The sequence below is a fragment of the Pectinophora gossypiella genome, chromosome 21, assembly GCF_024362695.1.
Source record: "Pectinophora gossypiella chromosome 21, ilPecGoss1.1, whole genome shotgun sequence".
NCBI lineage: Eukaryota > Metazoa > Arthropoda > Insecta > Lepidoptera > Gelechiidae > Pectinophora > Pectinophora gossypiella.
This window is the reverse complement of record NC_065424.1, coordinates 10,295,349-10,321,225: the sequence shown is the minus strand read 5'-3', so window position 1 is coordinate 10,321,225 and position 25,877 is coordinate 10,295,349. Positions and strand designations below refer to the sequence as shown.

General features: G+C 40.0%; 1 protein-coding gene across 1 annotated transcript; it reads left to right on the top strand.

The window, feature by feature from the left end:
• Nucleotides 1-494: 494 nt before the first annotated feature.
• On the top strand, nt 495-17,118 carry LOC126376854 (agrin-like). The gene is made up of 11 exons (XM_050024406.1): nt 495-696; nt 6,571-6,711; nt 6,955-7,102; nt 7,754-7,915; nt 8,430-8,573; nt 9,096-9,260; nt 9,822-9,983; nt 11,008-11,133; nt 15,206-15,382; nt 16,126-16,284; nt 17,040-17,118. The coding sequence occupies exons 1-11, from the start codon at nt 495-497 to the stop codon at nt 17,116-17,118; spliced, it is 1,665 nt and encodes a 554-aa protein (XP_049880363.1).
• Nucleotides 17,119-25,877: the final 8,759 nt, after the last annotated feature.

Genomic DNA, 25,877 nt, shown 5'->3' with positions numbered 1-25,877 from the left:
CAGTTAAGCAGTTACAAAGCTTCATAGGACTTACAGGCTATTTCAGAAAATACATAGAAAATTATGCAATGATCGCTAAGCCTTTAACTAACCTGTTAAAAAATGATCAGGAGTTTCTATTTGCAGAAGAACAACGAGTAGCTTTTGAAAAATTAAAATACATGCTGGCAAGTGGCCCTGTATTGAAAATATATGACCCGAAGTTGAGAACGGAGTTGCACACAGATGCCTCAAGTATTGCCCTAGCGGCAATTCTCATGCAGTATCATCCAGGTTCCGGACTACATCCAGTACAGTATATGAGCCGAACTACTAATGACACTCAAAGTCGATACTCTAGCTACGAACTGGAAGCATTAGCCGTTGTAGAGGGAGTAAAAAAGTTTAGACATTACCTTTACGGTATACATTTCAAGATTATAACCGATTGTAAAGCATTTGAGTTGACGCTTAAGAAAAAGGATGTAACACCCAAAGTAGCAAGATGGGTCATGATGTTGGACGAGTATGATTTCGAGGTGGAACATAGAAGTGGGTCTAGAATGAGGCATGTAGACGCTCTAAGCCGTACACCCTTGGTAGCAGTAATAACTTTGAACGATGGCATTAGATTGGCTCAGGACAAGGACGATGGCTTAATGGCAATTAAGGAAATTCTTAAAGGAGGTGCTTATGAGGATTATTCGTTGGACAACGGTGTGTTATACAAAGGAATGCAGAAACAGCTAGTGATACCCAGATCTATGGAGAAAGAAATTATAAGAAAAGTGCACAGCAATGGTCACTTTGGAAAACTTAAAATGAAAGAATTGTTAAGCAGAGATTACTATATACGCGATGTAGATAATAAAATTGAAGAATTTATACTATCTTGTGTGCCATGTTTATTATCAATGAGGAAAGAAGGAAAACAGGAGGGATTCCTTAACCCAATTGAAAAAGAAAGTATCCCCTTTGATACACTACATTTGGATCACATTGGACCACTCACAGAAACGAAGAAGCAGTATAATTACATATTAACCATCATAGATGCATTTACAAAGTTTGTGTGGTTATTTCCGGTTAGGACTACGACGAGTCATGAAACTATAAGTAAGCTTCAATTGCACCAGAACATCTTTGGGAACCCACGTAGGATGATAACGGATCGTGGTACAGCTTTTACAAGTAAAGAGTTTGAGGACTATTGTGAGGAGGAAAATATACTTCATGTGAAAATAACCACTGGAGTACCACGAGGTAATGGTCAGGTGGAACGCGTACACCGAATAATAATACCAGTGTTAACCAAATTATCAGTTGAAAGCCCAGGATTATGGTACCGGCATGTTGGGAGGGTGCAAAGAGCCTTAAATAGCACATATCAAAGGACCATTAACACTACCCCATTTGAGCTGCTGATTGGTAGTAAGATGAGGAACAAGGAAGACCTGGAAATTTTACAATTATTAGAGAAAGAACACACACTTCAATATAATGAAAATAGAGAGAATATTAGACTACAAGCAAGGGAACAAATATTAAAAGTGCAAGAGGAAAATAGAAAGACATACAACAGGAAGAGGAAGGAGAGTACTACCTATAAGGAAGGAGATCTAGTACTAGTAAAGCGAACTCAGTTCGGCCCAGGGCTCAAACTGAAACCTAAGTACCTTGGTCCATACAAAGTAACCAAGTGTAAGCGTAATGACAGATACGATGTGGAAAAATTTGATAGTTCTTTAGAGGGACCAATCAGAACATCGAGCTCGGCCGATCAGATGAAGAAGTGGCCTCAATATGGTGACCAGGAGACTTTAGACTCTTGAGGGCTATGAAGTTCTGTCCTAGATAGCACAGAGGTATTTTTTTATTTTTTTTATTCAATATGTTTTTATGTTTCAGTCATGGTGTCCTCGTCATTAAATGGTGATATCATTCAGAACTTAGGCATTAACTTGTAGTGGAGGTTTTTCTAGTATGTTTTTAAAGATTTAAAGTTGAAAAGGATGTACTTATAGCATAGTTAATTGTAAACTGTCAGGATTGTGTTATGTAAGAGTTTTCACGATGTTTAGAGATAAGGAAGTTTTTAGCAGTTAAGGTTGGTTTAGATTAAGATGTTTTGATTTATATAAAAAATATTAGAGGCATGCTTGGGGACAAGCATGAGAGCAGGATGGCCGAATGTGGGATTTGGCGTGTAACGGAACGTAAGGTGAGTGAAAGGGAAGGATGATAGTGTGCGAGAGAGAGGAGAGAGGCGAGGGAGGAAGGACGATTGGAAGGACGGTTACGGAGGACTTGGAGAAAATAAAATAAACGACGGAAACGAATTCGGAGCTTTTCCTTTCATATCCCTACATTAATATTGTATTTTTGTGAGCAAAATATTATTTTACAGTACAATAATGAATTGCTTTATAAGTGACTTGTCACTATAATGTTATAATATTTAGTGACGGACCGCTTTTTTATTAGAGCCATTTACTCGACGACCATTTAGTGACGAGCCGCTTAAATAAATGTTTGGTATATTTTTAAACGGTTCAGGTAATTTATTATAAATTCTAATTGCCATAGGTTAGCCGCTATCTTTATTCAAGCCTGTTCTTATTTCTGGTAAAAAAAATATACATATAGTAAAAGTAAATAGAGATAGTGTCGGTAGTTATAAGTAAACATGTACTAAATACTGAATTAACTAACGGATGTTTATACACGTGTGGTTGCAACGTAAAAGAAATGCTAATTACAATCAGTAGTAGTCTCAAAATGGGTTTTGTTGACACAAAATTAGAGTTCCACAATTTCTACTAATATTTGGTGAACATACTTTTAAAGTTTCTTTCAAAATGTTATTAATTCTGAGCTGTTTAAGGCCTCAGAAAGTTTACCGATGCAAGAAATACCGACTCTGTTGGCGTGGTCGACCATTTCCCTCATTCATGATTATCCTCTCAGACGACGCCCTGAGCCGAGGTTCGCGCTCAACTGGGCACTCCAACCTGTTCTCCTGACAAGTAGTTAATGCCATATGCTACAATAAATCTCGTAGAAAAAACTAACAGTAACATAACATAAGCTAAGCGTAAGATGATCTAAGTATACACAACTCACCGAGCTTTCTGTTATACCAACGTGAGAAGTATCACCGTCTATAGTGGTCGAGCCAAATGTGTTAGTGAAAACTGGGGAGTTAAAAGGCCATATCGAAGCAATTCATCTAATAAAGCTATTCAAGGCGTATTGCCAGTCATTTTACACTTGCAGCCTGTGGACCAACTATACGCGGAAGGCATACAGGGCACTGCGTGTCCAATACAATAATGCGTTCAGGGTGATGCTGGGGTTGCCACGCTACTGCAGTGCATCGGGTATGTTTGCCGAGGCACGGACAGATGGCTTCGATGCCATCGTGCGAAAGCGAATAGCCTCACTGGTGCGGCGGGTGCGGGGCAGCGGCAGCGTCCTCCTGAATAGCATTACGGATAGGGTTGACTGCCCTATGGTTAGGCACTGGATGAAGGCACTAATAATGCCTGATTCTGGTGCCTATGATAAATAATGATAGTGTGTTATATATAGGTGTTGTACTACTAACATAGAATTAAGTTTCATTGTTACTAACACTTTAATATTTAATATTTAATTTGATTGTTAACTAACCTAGTAAGTAAGTGCATTGTTACTAACAAATTATGGATGTATACGTATTATCCGAAATAAATTGTTTTGAAGTGAATAAAGCAATATTGCAATTTGACATTTGAATTTGCAATTTGAATTGCTTCGATGTGGCCTTTTTAACCCCCCAAGTCGTAACCGGAGTTAGTACAAAGGTCACATCCCCACATCCCTATCATTATCCCGTTTTTCACAGGGTCCGCTTACGAAGCGACTGCCTGTCTGACCTTCAAACCTACGAAGGGAAAACCAGCCCAATACAGATGTCTGAAAATGAATTTCTCGGAAATGTGGGTTGCCTCACGATGTTTTCCTTCACCACTGAGCACGTGATAATCATTTTTGATCCAAACATGAAGGCGTAAACAAATTCGATAATCATTGGTCTAGGGCTGTGCTGGATTCGAACCTGCGACCTCAAAGTGAGAGGCAAGCGGTCTACCAACTGGGCGACCACGGCTTCAACAATAACAACAGGGTTCAAATCTTTTATTCGGAAAGACTCTGATATAGAAAGATTGGTAACTACCAATCTTTGGCGAACTCGCCAGATTCTCAGATGGACAGATTCTGTATTCAATAGAATCACCAAACAACATAACCTAGACAATCATTTGAGACCAATAATCCTCATACAATTGTCACCCTTTTGCCCTTGGAAAATTAGGTCGCTTCCCGTTTGGGAGTGATCTTGGCACCTATGCATTGGTGCAACTGCATTGCGTAATCACTCCACGAATGGTCTATGACCACAATATTATCATTATGATTGTGATTTATCGAGACTTTGATGAAATCAAATCAAATTTTGACAATTGGATAAAAGCTGTAACGAAATCAAGCTGCGCTGGACAAGTGGACCAGGGGTTTTTTGACGTGAAATGCATTTCTCGGGAGTGTGAGTTTCCTCACGATGTTTTCCTTCACCGCTGAACACGTGACTATCATTTATGATTCAAACATGAATTCGAAATCCGCCATCACACTCGCGTCAGACAGAACACGCAGTGTTATTATAACATATAGTGACGAGCCACTTATAAAGCAATTCATTATTATAGTCTAAATAAATATTTTGCTGACCAAAATACAACATTAATTTAATGCCGAATCGTTATGTACTTAGTTTATTTAGTTTTATAGACATTACTTTTTGACTTGTTTGTGACCTAAAAGAAACTTTACCAACGCATTGCCAATCATTGTATTATATCCTATCATCATCATCAGCCGTACGACGCCCACTATCATAATCGTTTGCTATTTAATTTATAATTATAAATGGGAGAGTGTGTGTGTGTGTTAAGCCTACTACTACGGGGAAACCACAACCTTATTTTTCCCTAAAATTAATGCTACACCGACAAAAGCGTGGCTCTTAAATTAGTGATGATGAATGTTAAAAAAATACTAACTTTAAAATGTACATCGTCTGGTTACTGAAGTCCCTCAATAAAATCCATATTAACATTCCTTCGTAAGAAACTGTCCTTCCTCATTCTTCTGTGGAGTGTATTGAGTGTTTGTAGGTATCCCCTGTATCGCTATCGGGCGATAGTTGTCGCGTGTAGCTAATGGAGTTTCCTAGTCGACGTCTCTCGCCTGGAGCGGTTCTCTAACTTATGTTGTGGCTACAAAAATGGCGATTTTATGTCCAATGCTTTTGGCAATAAAATTCCTAGTAAAATATGCTTTTTACGAAAAGTCAAAAATGTTCTTTGTTTAAAAAATACCTATCTATGACGTCACTAACAAACACAAAAATATGAAATTAACGTGTCTTTTTGACGCAATTATGGACAGAAGAGGCAAGACACGACGAATTCATTAAAACGTAATAGAAGGGAAGCTACAAGGAAAGAGAGGAAGGGGAAGACCAAGAAGAGCTTACATGGAACAGATTAAAGAGAAGGCGAACGTCGTGTCGTGTGTTTGTAACGAATTAGCCTTTGAAAGTCAAGAATGTAAAAAAAATAAAACATATACTTTAAGAAGTCCAAACAAGAATAAAAGATAGGTACCTGATCTTAAGACTAATATTTCATCATCATCATTAATCATCTCTCCAATAGGCTACTTGACAACAAAAAGAAATGTTACAAAAATGTAAATGTGAGGCCAGGGATGATGAGGAAGGGAGGGAGGTGGGTTTATGAGGTTGGCCACAACAGAAGAATAGACCACACAAATACATAAAACGCACGGGGTGTTAGGCAAAGCCACTATAATAATAATAATAATCAAACTGTTGATACGAACTCCTAAGATGGATGGAACCTCATAGTAACAAGGGGTCAGCTTATCGCCCTCAATAATAAAAGAAGAAATATAAACTAAGACGCGTATCTCCTGGCCTCTGTCAAGCAACAATGTGCGTCTGCCGCTCAGATAGTTATCTAACGCTGGTATTTGCTGAAGTATTCTAAGCTTAAGAGTTATTTATCGCAGCCATATTTAAATTTACTTTACTTTTATTATCTACCTCCAAGACGCATACAAATTAAATTCCTTGAAGATTATTATCATGTCAAGGCCGATAGTAAATTATGTGGCTTCTATCCATCAAGGTCCTATTGAACCGCTAAAGACTCCTGACATGGCTCATGCAACGACTGCATACTTACATCAGTAAGTAGTAACGGCTTCCGTAGTCCAGTGGTTCAGCGTTAGGCTCTCATAATCTCCGGATTAACCAGACCTCCGGGTCTGGTTACCAAACCACCTTAACACTCCCTTCTTAATCTTAGTCAAGATAATACCATACCATTTTAAAAACTATTCTTTTTTACCTTTGATGGGTTTGTTCTTGGCCTCAGACTTGCCCGAAGGCATTGATGAGCCCTAAGATGGAGCTCGCCCAGGAGGTGGCTGTTCACTCATGTTCATGTTTCATCTTTTCAGCGTCATCCTGGTGCGAAGCGGCCCGAGATGCTTCCTGTCCGAGGATCTGCGGACCAGCTCTGCAAGGGGAGCCCGTCTGCGCCACCGATGGTTACATCTACCCCTCGCTCTGTGAGATGAGGAAAAAGACTTGTGGCAAAGGTAAGGGTGTTGTGTACATAGATCGAAAGAGTTTCGCATGGACAGGAGGAGTACGGTGGTGTAAAGGTTGACACGCTCGTCCCGGCTTGACAAGAGCTGCGGGTTCAAGTCCTGTCAGAGTCAGAAATGTTTTTACGATTTAAATTTTCTCAAGGTAATCTTCAAAATGGAGAGCTATGAGAGTTTTCACGCGATAACATTATTATAGAAAAAATATTTTGAAATCTTTTATTAATTTTCCAGGAGTAAGACTGGCCCAAGACCAGGGTTCCTGTTCCCGGGCGCAGGGCTCCAAGTGTGAACATCGGTGCACGTCGGAGCGCGACCCCGTCTGCGGAACCAACGGCAGGACATATCTCAACAGATGTATGCTGCAGGTTGAGATCTGCAGGTAAGATTTACATAACATAAGCTCACAATTATGTCCCAATTGGTCAGATGTACATCCGCCGCAAGGATCCATCATTCAGCGCTTATCGCTATCGACCCACTAGGGTCGATTAATTCTTCCTCTCAGACGACGCTCTGAGCCGAGGTTTGCGCCCAACTGGGCAACCTCAGGCCTGTTGTCTTAAATTTTAACCGGGTGAGAGCTCTCAGCTCCCTCCATTTGTCCGACCAAGTAGTTAATGCCATCTGCGGCAAATCTACAATAAGTGACGTCAAAAAAAAACCGCAATGATGAATGTATTAAGCTTTCTGATAGACCAACATGATAGATGGTGAGCCGTATCGCCGTCTACAACGGTTGAGCCAAATGTGAAAACTGCACTTGAGATAAATGAATAACTTATTGGTGCAAGTCCTGTACCAGGGATCGATTGAGAAGCAAACCGGTGTACCACAGAACCACAATAGGTTAAACAACGTTTCAGTGCTTTTATCTAAGAGTTAATCTGACGAACCGTGAACCGTGTATCGTGTCTGTTGATCTGAAGGGTACTTACTCCCTTCAACATTTTCAGACTAACTCTTTTTTCATTTTTACCTCTAACATTCTGTTGAATCTGAGAATAATCTATTTTCCCTTTCCCTCTTTCAGAGTAGGCATCGGTCTGTCTCACCTGGGCGCGTGCAACAACGGTAGTGCTCACCGAGAGAATTGCCCCGTGGATTGCTCCCAGGCTCCTCTTGACGGACCCATCTGCGGCTCAGATGGTAATGTCTACAAGAACACTTGCCAGATGAAGCTGCTTACTTGCGGGTGAGTTATGGTGTCCTGGTACTTTCATCATATTCTGGATTGATTTTATTGATTTTTTTAACGGCTTTACCGACCCCGCCGGCGTGGTCGACGATTTCCCATATCATTTGGTACTAGAAGAGGTAAGGTAAAACTGTCTAAAAAATAGACAACATGCTACTAATAATACTAATTTCGTTTTACGTAAAATAGCAATATTGCTTTTTATATGAATTAAATACAATCTTTTCTTATCGTGTGGGTTGCGAGATTTGATTTTGGATTACCAACCTCATCAACCCTGGTGTCAGGGTTATTATTGACCCGCCAAAGGCCCTTGACATGGCTCTCTCTACTCACCAACGTCAGTAAGTACGGCTTATCTGGTGCCAACGGCTTAACGTGTCTTCCGCACGGATCATCCTACATTCGGACAATCAGGTGATCAGCCTGTAATGTGTTAACCAAATTAGGGATCACAAAGTGATTTTTTCATGTGGCCTTTTTGACCTAATCAGTCAATGTTGAATTTCAGCCAAGGAGTAGTAAGAACAAGCAAGAAGCACTGTCAGACAACGCGCCACTGCCGTGAGTCTTGCTGGAGGGTCGCGCGCCCCACCTGCGGGTCCGATGGAAAGCTCTACGCCAACGCCTGTCGCATGAAAGCTACTAACTGCGGGTATGTGTATAATTGGCAATTGTTTATCTATACATTCGCACACAGTGGTGTATACATTCAATAAAATCGTGTCAAATTAAGAAAGTACGCATCATCTTATTACGTATATTAGCGCGTGGTGCTTGAAATGCTATCATTAAAGACGTCATGCATGCTCGGCGATTTAAAGTCCTCTTAACCTTTTTTTTTTTAACGTTGGGAAATGTGTTACGCATACCACGCCACCCGGGGGGACGGCGTGGTTATGTGGGACTCTCCGGGTGTCGCCACCCGGTATACCCACTAAAACCCAACGGTGTTCCTCCTTGCCGCCATGTGGCGAGGGCACGGGAACGCAATTGCACACAACCGCGTCGAAAGTCCTCTTAACCTGGCTTTACTTTAAAATACCCTGGATCTGATTTCTCCATGTACGCCTAGGCCTTCCTCTAACTCCTTTTTCTCCTTCCAACTCTATCATTTACACAGTCATATCTTTCTTTTTCGCAAGTCTACTTTCTTCCCCCCGTTTCCCCCTTTCAGAAAACACGTCTTCGAGGTGCCCATGGCGTTCTGCGTGTCTCAAGAGCGGACGTCAGGTGGAGAGTCCTGCCCCACTGACTGCCAGGGTCAGAAGGAGAAGCTGGTGTGTGGCTCCGATGAGAACATTTACAGGAACGAGTGTGAGATGAAGATGCTCAATTGCGGGTGAGGGTTTGATTCTGTTTTGGGATATATCTATTTACTTAAAACTCGACTTCTATGAAAACTTTATATCTATAATATGTAGTAGTGGACCTTCTTCTTCTATCGTGTGGGTTGTGAGGTGGATTACCAACCTAAGCTATTTATCTGTACCTTAGACACAACTGATAAACACATTATTCTTTTGAAAAAGTCGAGTTACTTGTGCTGTAATCTTTCCTGTGTATCTTTTAAAATGTTCTGTGTATATTTGCAATAAAGAATATGTGATTTGATTTAGAATAGAATAATAGAATATAAATAGTTTATTATAAAAGGGTGCCACACACAAAAAAAAGACAACAACATCGTATCAAATTTCCACTAAACAATTACAAAAAAGCAAGACGGATGTTTGTCGAAATGATCATAAGGTGGTGGTGGACGTCCTGAGATAAAAGGGCCTCACTCATCACAAGTCGCGGCGTGAACCACGACGCTGATATTATGTGGATTTGAAATAATTCATTCTAATAACCAGACATGGTTCTTTATGACTCACAAATTTTACTTCATTCATTACAGAGTAAGTAACAGGAAGATTGTGAAGAAGGTTGACATGGAGAAGTGTCGGTCAAAGATGAACAAGTGCCTCAAAGTGAAGTGTCCTAGCGAGGCTGACCCCGTCTGCGGCACTGACGCCACTGTCTACACCAACCCTTGCCAACTGAAGGTCGCTACTTGCCTGTAAGTGGATTCTTTGCTTTATATTAGTTAAGTGCTTACTTGTCTTAGTTAAGTGTAATAAGTGTTCAAGCGAGGCTAACCCCCCGTCTACTGATGTCTACACCAACATTTGCTTACTGAAGGTGGCAAGTTGCCTGTAAGTGGATACATACATACATACATAAACTCACGCCCGTAATCCCAAATGGGGTGGGCAGAGCCACAAGTAATCAAAGACAACTTGCAGCCACTGTTGATACGAAGTCCTAAGATGGATATGATGAACCTTATGGTGATAAGGGATCAGCCTATCGCCCATAACATTAGTCCATCATGTTAGAGGACGCAATCCCTCTGTCGGTTTTTACGACATGCCCGGGAAGACAAGCAGCTGAACGTGTTCTATGTTTTTTATTTGCTCCCAGAACAGCATAGAAGCAGTGGATCTTTTGCTTTATATTAGTTAAGTGCTTACTTGTCATTGTTAATTGTAATGGCGTAAGTGTTTGAAGATACCACCATGTAAACTCAAACATGAGCATAATATAAACATCCTTTATACGTCCTATTACAGGGCATAGGCCTCTCCTCAATCAACCCGAGGGGTATGGAGCATACTCCGCCCTGCTGTTTTCACGACTTTGTATTCTCAACTAGGCTGGTCAGAGGAATATCCATCGCATGATGAACTAAAACTATTATCCATGTATGTGTTCTGTTCCTTAGCGTTATCCCGTTTTCACAGGGTCCGCTTACCAAGCTTGAAGAATTGACAGGTCCGAGTTCTTACAGAAACAACTGTTTGTTTGATCTGTCAACAATTCGAAGGGAAACACTTTGTTTTTCTTTCACCGTTGAGTACGTTATATTCATTTATGACCCCAAACATGAATTCGGAGAATAAGTTCAAAAGTCTTTGGTTTAGACCTGTACTGAGATGCGAATCTGTGACTTCAAAGTGAGAGTCAAGCGTTTTCCAACTGGGCTACTACTACCACGTGTTTTATGAACACATTTAAAACCTCGTCTTCTCCAAACTTTCCAGGAAAGGAGTGCAGCTAGCCCACTTCGGAAACTGCACGCTCCTACCGCGCGTCGAGATGGACTGCCCACTAAACTGCGACAACGCTGTCGAGCAACCTGTCTGCGGATCCGATGGAAACGTTTACAAGTACGTGCGACTTATGCTGTCTTAGATAGATAGATAGATAGATAAAATACTTTATTGAGCACAATGGACACAAAATACAGAGATAAGGACAACATATACAGAAAAGCACAACAGGCGGCCTTATTGCTCATGCAGCAATTTCTTCCAGGCAACCTTTGGGTACAGGAAAATTTTGTACAAGTATAATAATAGCGGGTTAGTGCATTCTAACAAAATAAATAATTAAAAGAACAACCTACATAAAATAAGTACATTTAACTACATATATATATTATACATAAATATATAAACTATACATAAATATATAAACTATATATATATATATATGACTATTATACATAACTAAATAATTATACATACATATAATAACACTATGGAAAAAGGAAGGATGGTTTACATAAAAGAGGAGGAGCCAGAGTTCACAAAGTGCGCCTTTACTTGTCCTTTAAATGACTCCAGCGATGGTGCCCGCCTGATACACTCAGGTAGCAGATTCCATAGCCGGATAGCTCGCACCGTAAACGATTTATCATAGAAATTTGAGGAGTGGGACGGGAGTTGAAGTGAAAGGTTGTTAGAGGACCGTAGGTTGCGGTCGAGTGTTGAGGAGTGGAGAACGAATCGGTCCTTAAGGTAGGAAGGAGTATTGGGAAGAGAGAGGACTGAGTACAAAAGGGAGAGGATGTGACAGTCTCGCCGACGGTGTATAGGCAGCCATTTAAGTTGAGAGCGGTAGTCAGAAACATGGTCAAACTTACGCAAGCCGAAAATAAACCTAATACAGAGATTCTGCAGTCGCTCAAGCTTGTTCAAAAGTTCCACTGACAAATCGGGATAAGAGACGTCTGCATAATCCAATATAGGTAGTAGCAGAGTCTGTGCCAAACTGATTTTGGTTCTGGTAGGCAAAAAGTTTTTTAGCCGTTTCAGTGAACTGTACGCAGCAAACACCCTCCTACTGACCTCGGCCACCTGTGGTTTCCACGACAAGCACCCGTCAAACACAACCCCCAGATTCTTCACTGTGTCACTGTAGGGAACATGGATCCCGTCGAAGAGTATAGGAGGAAGTGTAGCAAAGTCAATTCGCGATATATACCAGTGGCTACCGACGATTATTGTCTGGGTCTTAGTTGGATTGACTTTTAGCCCATGACAGCGACTCCATTCAGAAATGCACTTGAGGTCCCTGTTGGTTCTCTCAATTGCATCCGGGAGATTATTTATAGGAGACTGTGTGTATATTTGTAAATCGTCTGCATACAAATGATAGGAAGAAGAGAGTGGAAGAGTGATAGAGTTAATGAAAATAGAAAATAGGAGTGGAGACAACACGCCACCCTGCGGAACACCAGCAGAAGTGTCACACCACGTAGAGAAGGTTTCTTCAACACGTATGCGCTGCCGGCGCCCACACAGGTAACTACGAAGCCAATCAACAACTGCCGGAGATATGTTAAGAGAATACATGGATGAATATATATCATGGTCAACCGTATTAAACGCGTTGCTGAAATCCAGCAGCGTCAGCACAGTCAGCTGCTGATTCTCCATTCCTAGCCGAATATCATCGGAAATCTTAACCAGTGCAGTAGTCGTGCTATGACCGGGGCGGAAACCAGATTGGAGTGGGTTTAAAAGGTTGTTCAAGGTAAGGAAACGAGTAAGTTGATTATGAACCAGCCTTTCAAGGACCTTGGAGAGGAATGGTAGGATGGATATTGGGCGATAGTCGGAGAAGGAATTAGGATTATTTTTTTTAGGGAGCGGGATAATCTGTGCTTCCTTCCATGCGGTTGGAAACACACCCGAGGAGATGGACTTATTTAGGATTTTGGATATAACCGGAGAGAGGATGTCAATGAGGGGAACGATCATATTACGACCAATGCAGTCACTTCCTGTCGCATTCGAGCTAATGGCGAGTATATTCCTCTTAACATCACTAGCAGCAAATTGAGTAATGAAAAAAGGTGGAAAATTGGGAGTTGGCAGTGACGAAAGGTGATTAAGGGTGCAAGTCTTTGTGCCACTGTCAATGAAGGAAGAAGATGAGAAGTGTGCATTTAGGGAATTAATGTCAATATTGGTGAGAGGTGAGTTATTACGTGACTTGCCAACCCCCAGTTTCTTAAGAAACGACCAGACTTTAGCTGGTTCTCCGTTCTCAACTGATTTGTGAATATGGCGTCGTTGTATGTCCCGTATCTTTGTATTGCAGCGGTTTCTTACTTCTCGGTATGCCTCACGGTTCTTTTCTGAAGCATTATTTTTGAACTTAGTTTTAGCTCGAGTCTTCCTCTCCATATACTTACGCATATCGTCGGTAAGCCAAGGAGCAGGGAGGTGTTTGACACGAACAAGTCGGATAGGCGCGTGAGTATCATATAATTGCGTCAATTTGGCATTGAAAAGCTCAACCTGGTCATCAACACTGTCAAGTCTATCTATTGCCGACCAATCTACCTTACCAGCATCCTCACTCAGCCGATCAACATTCATCCCAGCAAAGTTGCGTAACAAAAGTGTCCTAGCCTTAACTTTCGGAGTGCGGATCCTGTATGACAGGTATATAAGGTCGTGGTAAGAAAAGGCGTCAGCGGAGATCTGACCATGCTTGACCACATAATCTCGGGAGGAGACCATTATGAGATCCAGAAGGGAGGGGACGCAATTTGGAAAATGATGAGTTGCCGCAAGAGGAAGAATGTGCATGCCACAGGACTTCACTAACGATGTGAGTTTATTGGAGCGAGACTTAGACTGCATATCTGTCTTTACAAGACAGGTATTAAAATCTCCTAAAACAATAGAGTGACTGTAGGCAGGCGACAGGTCCTCGAGAAGCAATTCAAATGAATTAAAATAATCAACCGTAAGGGAAGGGCTATAAAAAACGCCTAGAAGGACTTTACAATGGGAAAGAGATAATTCTAAAAATAAATGTTCAGCTGTGTTGGGAGGTGGTGGTTGAGGCGATCTACTAACGATTGTGAAAGAAATGTGGGAACGAAGATAAATGGCCACCCCGCCGTGTGCGGAGCTAACACGGTCATTACGGATGAGCTGGAAGCCGGGAAGCGAGTATGAGGTGGAGGGGAGTGAAGGGTGCAGCCAGGTCTCGGAGACCAGGATGGCGTGGATATTTCTATCGTTGAACGATGCAAGCATATCCGGATAATGAGCTGGAATACTCTGCGCGTTAATGTGCACGACATTAAAATTTTTAGGCACATCGACAAAGGTGGTTTGCAACAAGTCGTGGAGAGGAGGAGACGAGCTGTGAAAACTGTCATCATTAGAGTCAGAAGAACAAGATATATATGATAATGTTTGGTTATTTAATGATAAATCCATAGTACATACGTATTATCAAATAAATATAATAATATAAATTATATAATATATATGTATAAATATAGTTTAAAAAAAAAATACAATAATATTAATACCTATATAAATAATTATAATTTAACAAATAATCCAAATACCCGCTAGCAGCCTGAAAGGTGAATAAAAACAGAAATTTACAGCGTACAGAAGAAGACAGCGCACAACGGAACGTTTACACGAAAAATAAAAACAAATAAAAAAGTAGACATAAAAGTAGAGTACATAAAATCAATCACAACTAATAAAAAGGAAAGAAGTAAGAACAAAACAAAAAAACAAAAAAAAAACTTAAAAAGTTTATTATTTATATTATTTAACTTATGTAGTGTCATGTCATCATCATTGTTTTGTACTGTGCAAACAATTGACAGACGCGACGTCGCCCCACTCACCGTAAAGAGACTTCCGTATGGGGAATCGACGTTGGGTGACTCCCTGTCAAAGCCAAAACTCTCTCTAGCTTCTACACTTTCCTTATAAGCTTATCCACCGTAGCGGAGCGAGGCAGCCCAAAAGTAGTTTGCTGTTGCCTGTATTGCTTAACATTTCTCCGTTTCTCCGCTCCGCTGCTTAGCTCCGTTCCGGTGGACAGTAAATGAAATCTGATATCCTGAGCTGTGTCCAGTTTGACCATCTAATTATTTGCGGACTGTAGAGCTAAACTTGGTTTCTCCTCTAGGTCGGAATGTGAACTTCGCCGGCTCACCTGCGGCCAGCACGTGGTGGCCGTGTCAGCGTCCCACTGCCGCACCACAGCGCTCTGCCACGAGTCCTGCCCTGACACCCCGGCCTTCGTCTGTGGATCCGACAACCGCTTCTACAAGAACGAGTGCATTATGAAGAAGGAGAACTGCGGGTGAGTTAGACATTATCACCAGAAGACTTACTGCCAAATTGGCATTCTGACACATGTAATGAAGGTTTATCCGTTGTCTATACATAGGTAATTATCATAGAACCCAATTTGGGAATATATGCTCTACAGTATTGTCCTTTATTCTATTAGCATAGAATAAAGCGCTATAGTGCTTTACTATTCACTGCTAAACTTGGTATTATATTTTTCTATGTATATGTTACTGTAAAAGCTCGAACTGCAGTAAATCCTAAGATAGATAGATAAAATACTTTATTGAGCACAATGGACACAAAATACAGAGATAAGGACAGCATATACAGAAAAGCACAACAGGCGGCCTTATTGCTCATGCAGCAATTTCTTCCAGGCAACCAACAAGATAAGATATTCCAGGCAAGATATTCCAGTAAAACTTAAGATCTATCAATTCCTAAGGTAAATGTCCTAATAGGTTTGCGATTCGAACTTTTACCACCATTCCGTTGGTAAATCTTAGACTTTACATTAATGGCACAATAAATGTTGAAAAATAAAACATGTCATAACGTGCTCAGTGCATCGACTTGTGTTAAATTCCAAATAGAGAGAAAAGTACATCAAATTTTAGATAACAGAACACCCACTAAAATATCCTACAGTTTATGAAACAGCATATCGAATACGTTTACGTTTAATAAGTTTGTACATTGGTAGTTCTAAGAGTACCAGGACATCATGACCATCTATTGGTTTGTTCTCAGCAAACACGTGTTCGTGGTGCCTCTCAAGCGGTGCCTCGCTCGCTTCCAGTACTCCGGATGTGCTCGAGTCTGTCCTCCGGAGTATGACCCTGTCTGCGGCACCGACGACAAGACTTACTCCAACAAATGCTTCCTTGAGATGGAAAACTGTCGGTCTAGGTAAGTGTTGAACGCTCTATACTTACACATCATCAGATGGTGCAGTTGTTGGGTCAGACGCTGTGATGTTCCGTTCCCAAAGTGGATGTTTCCACAGCAAAACATATGTAAGAATTTCTTTGCTTTATTACCTAACGTTAAGGCAGATAAGACCAGAGTACAAGAAATAACAATTTGAATAAAACAGACAAGCTCGTTCCAAAGGAGTTTTGCAACGGGAACATTTCCACTTTGGGATCAGTCAGTCAGGTCAGATGACATCTGGTCTAGTGGTTGAGCGTTGGACTCACAATTCGGAGGGTTGAATCCCAGTGGGAACACGTCACCAAAAACATTTCATGATCCCTATCTTGATCAGGTCATTACAGGCTGATCACCCGATTATCCGAAAGTAAGATGATCCGTGCTTCAAAAGGAATGTTAAGTCGGTGGTCCCGGTTACTACTTACTAGTGAAAGTAGTTAAATGAGTCATGTCAGGCACCTTTGGCGACTCAATCAAAACCCTGACGTTGTTGAGGGTTGACGGGGTTGGTAATCCACCTCACAACAGAAGATCGGATAATTTATACAGTATCTAGGAGGCAAAATCGGGCAAATCGTAAAATGCCGGCACATCATGATCTGCCCAGGCAGATCGCACGGCCCGGTTTAACGATCAGCCCACGACTAACTAATTTACTACCACGACACAGACTTTGCTTAATGGGGAGAACTAACAACTTGTTGACTGAATGAATAAACTTTTTTTTTCAGGAGTTTGGTGCAACTCAAGTATCTAGGCACATGCACGGAGCCGATAGCCGAGGAGCCTAAGAACTATCTTTATCGATAGACCATCGATATAACACCGATATGTCATCGTTGGATCGTGGAATCTGTATTTCTAATCATTATTTGAAATTGCGTCATCTTACAGAAATAATAACTAGCTCGACTTGGCGAGGGCACTACCGTGCCCCCAGATAGACGATAGATAAACAAATGTTAATTTAATTCATACACAAACATAGGTTCAAATCTGTGTTTACTTTGAAACGGTTGGGTTTTTGTAAACTTAACTTTAACGTGCAGACGTGGTAGAGCTAAAATCCAATATCAACAAGACAAAAACCTAACATTCTTAAGCGCAAAATTTGTACGCAGTTGGCTCGACCATTATAAACGGCGATACGGCTCACCAACTGTCACGTTGGTCTAACAGAAAGCTCGGTGAGGTGTGGGTAATTAGTTCATCTTACGATGGATGTACCTTGGGATGTTGTCGTGAGCTTATGTTATGTTTGTTATGTTAAGGCTTTCGCGTGAATTGCGCACTATATTGGCTTTATGATAACCTACGTGGTGACAGATTTGTGTATCCCTATCTTATTAAATTATTCATAATTTTGGACTAGAATTTATTTCGGATTCATATTTGGATCCTAAATGACTATTATGGACTCAGCGATAAAGTGAAAACATCATGAGGAACACCACATTCAATATAATTGTGTTTTTTAAGGTGTATGACCTAACCTGTAATTGCGTTTGGTTTTTTGTTCAGTTTAGAAGGCCAGACAAGCGTTCATTTCTGTAATAAACTGGACCTGTCAAATCTCTAACCTGAATTTGACAGGTCCAGTTTAATAAGCGGATGCGTGGAAAACGGGATAAGTTTTTGGACATGCTGATGATTCGTAATTTTGGATTCCACGTCTGGGATAATGTTCATATTATGGATGACAAGATCCGACGTTGATGTTATATCGATAAGCTAAACCAGTCATATAGACGCATTTTGCTTCATTCCATATCGTATCGGGTGTTTCCCACTTTAAATTAAGTGCCAACTCTTTTTAAGTAAAAATATTATGTAAAAAATAATTTATATACTAACTAGACCAATATATCAGCATCTTTGTCTTCCATTGAATATTAACTAGTAACTTTGTATTCAGTACAAAAAAATAATAAAACGCCATCAAAAATGGCGCCGAAAACAAACATGGCGGACACTTTTTACTAATAAAAAATAAAACGTAATTTAAGATTTTAAGTGAGTTTAGAATAAAGTTTTGTGACTGTTTATTTATTCTATTTAATTTAGTTTAAGTGGTTTTGTAAATATTTAGTGAATTTTTTTGTATTCTAAAATGATTATTTATTTATTTTTAGTTTCCCCGCATTTATGTGAAAGACTTTGTTTTAATTTATTATATTTAAGTCTTTATTTACTAAACTTGACGTATAATTTATTGACATTTTGTCTGTTGAATTATTCTTAGGTGATGTGCAAACATTTGGTAAATTGTATAATAAAGGCTTGGACAAACAAGCGATAATGACATAAACGTGTCTGTTTCTAGCGCGTAACAATTTATGTAATTAATCATGTAAAAACCCAAGATAACATTTTTTGTGTGTCTATTTATTTAATCTGTTATGATTATATTTCCGTATTGCTGTAACAAGCTGACTGGCTGTGTAACTAGTTCACTGATTTTCTTTTTTATTGCGTCAACACACGTCATGCGTTCCATTTTTGAAAATTTCATCTAATACCATAGATAAAGTCAATGAAGGGAGAATGCTTCATCCAGTTCTAGCCAGCAACATTTGACGTCATGAGTTACTATTGCCCTTTCTTTCTAACTGCCTGATTTAGGATGGCTGTTACTGTACTTTTCAACGAATTTTCAAATTTGACCATTTATTACGATTTCCTATTGCCATTTCTTTCTAACTTCCTGATGGCTGTAACTATCCGTAATTTTTCATGAGTATTTTTAAGAGCGCGCTAAGGTACCCTTAGTCCTAGAGAGTTAAAAAGGCCACATCGAAGCTATTCTTCTAAAAATGCAATATTGTAATTTGACATATATTACGCACTTACTTTCATATGCGCAAATTTAAAATGATTTTTTAGATGAATTTCTTTAATGTGGCCTTCTCAGTCTCCCTGTTGTCTTAATTTTTCTACCGGTTGAGAGTATTCGATGCTCCCTACTTGTCCAGCCAAGTGTGCAGCTAATGCTATCCGAAGCAAATTCTCAATAAGTATTCTCAAACAAAATATTATATTTCCATTACAAATATGTCTTTGGTTAATTTGCAAAGATTGACACAAATAATAAGCCGTTGGTCCCGGTTACTACTTATTGATGTAAGTGGTCGTTACGTGAGTCATGTCAGGGGCCTTTGGCGGCTCATTAGTAACCCTGACACCAGGGTTGATGAGGTTGGTACTCCACCTCACAACCCACACGATAGAAGAAGAGAAGAAGACACAAATAATAAAAAGGTTTCATTCATGATAACTTTTAACGAATATACGAATTTCAAACGCTATCGCTGATGCGTAATGAGATTATGAAGCCTTTATTTTACAAGTTACTCTTAATTAAAACACATAATAACGGGTTCTTACCGCGTTTAAATGGGGATATGAGACTCCCGATATTATAAACGCGGTAAGAACCCGTTATTATGTGTTTTAATTATGATAATAACCGCGTAAACTTAAAAACAAGTTACTCTTAAACAAATAACTGTAATCAAAACTTTTTGCAAACATACTCCACTGCACGCAGTGCTATACGATTATAATAAATGCTTAATTAAATAATACTCTTTGTGTACCGACAACTGTATTTAATAGAAAAACAGTAAATAAAATCAATTTTATTAATCTCTGACTTTCATTTCATTGCCCGCGAATTTACTGTCAGCAACTTCACCATCAGAAATATCGGTGAGTTGTAGACTAAGTGTGCTCTTGGCTGTGGGAACAACTCACCGAGTTCATCTTTCGATTAAAATTCCAAAACTTCCCATAATAAAATCCTTCCTATTCCATCGCATAATGAACTCGGTGAGGTGTGGGCTAAGTGGGTACACCTCACCGAGTTCATCATGCGATTACTGTACCAAAAACTCCCGTAATCAGATTCTTTCTGGTATTTTATATCTGACTCTCTGATTCCGAGGCACATCAGTCAGTCTGGTTTTATTATAATGACAATCGATCAAGGTCTGCCTGTAAATATGTCCATTGGTGGAAGTCTGAGCGCTCCTAACAGTATCTGCTGTGGAGTTCGTGCTGTGTGATGTCATCTTGCATCCGACCAAGCTACGAACGCTTCGCATCGCCTGACCAACCGGACCTTCCGCTGGAACAAAAATTGCACGCATACTCACGCATGCTTTTGTAATGCGTGACACGCGTTCATGGGAGGGCGTGTTGAATTTCAAACAAATCAGGAGGTTTTAGTTTCAAAGATCTGATGGTTTAATGCCATCTATATTACTCTTTTGAAAATTACAATTCAGTTTTTGAATGTGTTTTGCAAATGAAATGGCCTCAACTTTTTGTATATATTCGTTAGCCTTTGTCTAACCACTGCTGGGTGGTATTTACATGGTCTTAAAGCCCAAAGTCATTTTACAATCCAAACCCCACTATTTATCTATTGCGTCTGGAAATCTCGGACTAAGGGTTCTTACAGACGAACTGCAAATTGTGAACGGCACCTGACGACGGCTGCCGTCGACGCTTCGGCGGCTGCAGTCAATGCGTCGACGGCTGCCGGCGAGAGGCGGCAACAGCTGCCATTGACATGCGACAACTCTTGCGGACGAAACACGCCGCAACTGCAAACGTCGCCACCTGTCGGCGGCAGTCGTCGACGCATTGACTGCTGCCGCCGACGCGTCGACGGACAAGTGGCGACGGCTGAAGTAGCCTCTGCCGTTCACGACTTGCAGTTCGTCTGTAAGAACCCGTAAAAAACTAGGTATGTTGTACTAGATCTTTAGCTCTTGATTTGTTTGTAGTTTCAAACTTGTATACTAATCACGAAACTTACTCATTGATTGAGTCAATGATGATTCCAGGGATGCTCCTCCTAATTCAGTCGCTGCTCAAGGGTTTCTATCTGATGAGACATGGCAGACATGTCCAACTTTCACTGCGGAGATACGAGTGGATTGTGGACACACCAGGATACCATAACATCATCAGTGTCTATAGCGACAGCGACGGAAATGACTTAGATGCGTCGATTAGAGGGATTTTTTTGCCGCTGGTGTAATATTTCACACGCTTGTTACGGTTTGGCAAGATCATAGGCCTTAGTCATTTTGCAAACGATTATGACAATGACCGTGGTAAAATTATATGGAATTGATATAAAGTGACAAGTCAATCCCATATTTATATTTTATCACTCACAATGGGAGGTATTATTTTTTAGAATAAAAAAAATGGTTCTCAAGAACTCTTTAGATGGCGCTTATAACTATCTACGTTACTGGGCCATTGCCAAGATGCCAATGATAGAAAAAAAAACTTAATTTATTTAGGAGATAAATAAACGAGACAAAGACTTTTCTTCTTATTTTCATTCTCTCGGAACATTCTGACAATACTCTGTTTTTTTTCTTCATTATTTGTTTATTTCAAAACATAATCAATGTGACATGTAGGTTATTTCAAATAGAAGAACACGAATAATATAACGTTCCGTTCCATGCAGTAACCTACCAAGTTCTGCACCTAGGATAAAAATTAAAAAAAAAAGAAAATCCCTCATTGCCATAATCGTTTGCAGCTTGGCACTTGCTGATTTGAACATATTACAGTATGTTATCGATGAACGTCATAGCTGTCAAGTCACTCACTGATTATCTGATCTTTTTTCTTGGCAATAATGATGATACTTATAGCAGGAAAGGAACACCATAGCATCAATGACCTGAAGCCTATTCTAAAAAAGCACGTGACAAAATCAAAAGTGTCCATACAGAACCTAGCCACGATCTCGATGGGGAAGCCGCAAGGTTCGAAGTAGACGCTCAGCTCATCGACCAGGGAGTTGAACCGTTTGTTGAACTCAGTCAGCGTGGACATGTTCAGGGCATCGTTCCAGAAGAGGATGATCACTGAAAAGATATGCATGGATTAGTTACCAATTAATATACAGAAGATGTAATGTAGACTAAGCATAATGTAAAAGAATGGATTAGGAAACGTACATAGATAAACTTCAATAAGAAGTAGTTTTTAACAAGGTGTGGTGAGGTGGATATTATGAACCTTATGGTGATAGGGAAGGCAAATAGTTGAGAGTATTCTAGTATGCAGTCCAGTACAGAAACATAACAGAAACAGCACACTCTCAAGCTCACCAACAATTGTTTTGCAGTTTGGCGAAACAAAATTATGCAAAACCGTAGTGTATGTGTTTTTATAAGAAATAATAACAGCATCAAATCACAATTTTAAAATTAATAAGTTGTTACCACTTACATAAACTCACGCCCGTAATCCCTAATGGAGTGGGCAAAGCCACAAGTGATCAAAGACAACTTGCAGCCACTGTTGATAATTATAGCCGGACCTATCAAATTTTCAGAATAGGTAAGCAGGCTCTTTGAAAAACGGGATAATGATAGAGAGGCGACGATGATACTTTTTGATGGACGATCATGTACTTACCAACAGCAATCATGTAAGAAAGAATGTATTTCCAGGCCATATCTTGCGACAATATGTTGTGAAGTGAATTTCTGGAACAATTGGACATAACATCACTCCTGTATCCTGTGTGGGTGTAACGAATACTGAGGGGAATGTTTCAGACCACGATTATGTATTGTGTTGATATTACGCGGAATTTCATGAAAATTTCAATGTTTCTTTTAGTTATTTACACTTGGTATCAACTCGAATCATGGTACGAATCATCCCTCGAAGTTTTCGTTACGATGTCACTAACACCTAGTTTACACCCGCTCCTCGTCAGCTATGTTTAAGTTTTAGCAAAATCCTCCCTGCAGAGTAGGGTCCGTAAGGGACCGCCTGGCTTGCTACCACCTTCTCACTAAAGTCCGGCGGCAATAAGCTTGCTGCGTTACGTCGCGTGTGTGAGAGTGCCAATGCCTTTCTGGGTAAGCTCGTGCCACCGTCCATTTCTTCTTCTCCTCGTGGAAGAATGAAGTCAACAGAAAACCCATAATTTAAAAAAAACAATATAGAGGGCAAGCCTACTGCCATTAACCGGACACAAATACTGGTAACCACGTGTCATTAATTATCTATGAGCCAAACGTGAATTCATACTTACTAATTAAGTCGAATTTAGCGGTTTAGGCTATTCTCACACTGCCCCGCATCATGCTGCATGTTGCGTGTCGACGCAACTACGCGCGTACCTGCGGGAGTGCAGATCTGCATCATCGTGCGAGTTTTTTACGCACTCACGCGCGTATAGGCGTTTTGTAGATTAACGCACGACGGCTCTCATTGCATTCAAAGCCGTTCCAAAATCACGCGCGGCACTGCGGGATTCGGTGTGCCATACCTTGCGTCTCGCCCCGCACCTACGCGCGGGGGTGCATGTTTCTCCGCTTGTATGCGCGTGATCCGCTAGAACGCGCGTGGATTCATTTTCTGTGTGTTAGACCGTGCGTGTTTTCTATACAAACGGAGATACTTACAAGTAACGGAATAACACGCATCCACGCCCTACGCTGCATCATGCGGGGCAGTGTGAGAATTGCCTTAGAGGCTAAGCCGGGATTTGAACGCGTTCTCGGAATAAGGCTATCACGGATTCTAAGGGTGTTATTTATAAACTAATCTCAGCTGAAATTGCCCTCAAACCCATGCTCTAGTCCCTGTTTTTATATAAAAAAACTCTGAGATCTTGAGGTCAGTCTCGAAGCTGAAATTAGTTTATTAATACGACCCTATAAGTTGATGACAATCTTCTCTCGTGTGGGTTGTGAGGTCAATGCCCGACCTCATCACCCTATCAGGGTTACTATCTGAGGTTACTATTGAGCTGCCAAAGGCCACTGGCGTGCGTGGATCATGTAACGACTACATACTTACTAAGTAAATGTCCCCAGCAGGATTCGAACCCGCGACCTAGAGATCGTGTGCCCAAAGATGATGAAACCCAACTAAATAAAGTGTCAAAAACAAACCTGTCATGATATCAACTCACAAATAATTTAAATCGCTTTCGGCCATTTTTACTTTATTTTTGTTACTGTTCGCTTTATTGTCTCTAAAATTATAAAATTTTGCTATTTACTACATAATAATTATTAATAAAATGCTCGCCTCACTGTTTTGGCATACTTATTTCATTATGTCACAGAGACAACTGTCGACAGTGACAACATCATTATTACATTTTTCATAAAAAATGACATAAATATTAAGAAAATTACATATTAAAAAAATATTTGAAAAAAATATAAAATTACTTACTTTAGGGTAGTTCTTCTTCTATCGTGTGGGTTGTGAGGTGGAGTACCATATTGAGCCACCAAAGGTGTAAATAAGTTAAACGGAAGAGATACTGATGTTTCCGTCTTCTTCTGTCGTGTGGGTTGTGAGGTAGATAACCTCATCAACCATAGTGTTAGGGTTATTATTGACGTACCTAACGTAACGACTATGTACGGTCACGAGCATTATTATGTATACACTTTGGTACCATGTCACATTAACCTTTTTGACAAATTGAACTACAGTCTCGCTAAATGTCAAATATGTTAGTGCGACAGAGTCCTAAAGTGGGTACATTATATTGCTCATGACTGTACTTACATCAGTAAGTAGTAACCGTGACCAGCGGCTTAACGTGCTTTCAGTTTTAGTTTTTCTTTTATAATTAGCTTTTTATTATTTTTTATTTTTCTTTTTTTCCTTTTTCTTACCCCGGTGGGAAAGAGGCGTAAGTTTATGTATGTGTCGTGGCCAGATCTTAGAATTGATCATTTCATGATGTGTTCGACCATTTCATGAAATATGACTATTTCATGAAATAGCCAACTTAAGTTGACCATATCATTGAAGCGTAAAGTAATCATGCATTTAGTTGCTCATATTGTTAAACGTTTTGTGTTTATTGATCTGGCCAAACTACATCATGATGTGACCAACGAGTGATATTCTATTTCATGAAATATGACCGTTTCATGAAATGATCAATTCTAAGATCTGACCACGACATATGTACTTCGTGTATATATGTTTCTTAATTTATAAATAACTCGAAAAATATACTTTACATTTGTTATTAATTAGAAGACATAGACTAAATATAGACCAGACTCGAATCATTCATTACAACCGTGACATATTTTATCTTTAAGATGTCGAAGTGAAGACCGTTCTACATTTGAACAGATTAGTTTTTGTTGATAAATCTCTACAATTGCGAACGTAGAATTTTCTTTTTAAATATAATTAATGTACAATAAATTGGCCAAGTGTGTGTCGAGTCACGCGCTGTGTAGGGTTCCGTCTTTGCCCGTTACTGGAATCAAATATTATGATTGTTTTATGGAACTAACAACTTTATCTAAGTAACTTACAATGGTTAAAACACATAATAACGGGTTCTTACCGCGTTTAAACCAGGGATATGAGACTCCCGATATTTCGACATTGTTGCAAGTGCCATGATCACGGGATGATGGATGGGATGTGTCATCATATTCTTGATTTAAACGCGGTAAGAACCCGTTATTATGTGTTTTAATTGATAATATAATAACCGCGTAAACCAAAAACATTGTTCTTACAATGGTATTTAT

What these genes read in the sequence shown, in the direction of transcription:
- LOC126376854 (XM_050024406.1), top strand. Translation starts at nt 495, where the DNA reads ATGTTGGACGAGTATGATTTCGAGGTGGAACATAGAAGTGGGTCTAGA. An exon ending in GAAAAAGACTTGTGGCAAAG is followed by an intron (nt 6,712 to 6,954) that starts GTAAGGGTGTTG and finishes TTAATTTTCCAG; the next exon opens with GAGTAAGACTGGCCCAAGAC. An exon ending in ATGAAGATGCTCAATTGCGG is followed by an intron (nt 9,261 to 9,821) that starts GTGAGGGTTTGA and finishes CATTCATTACAG; the next exon opens with AGTAAGTAACAGGAAGATTG.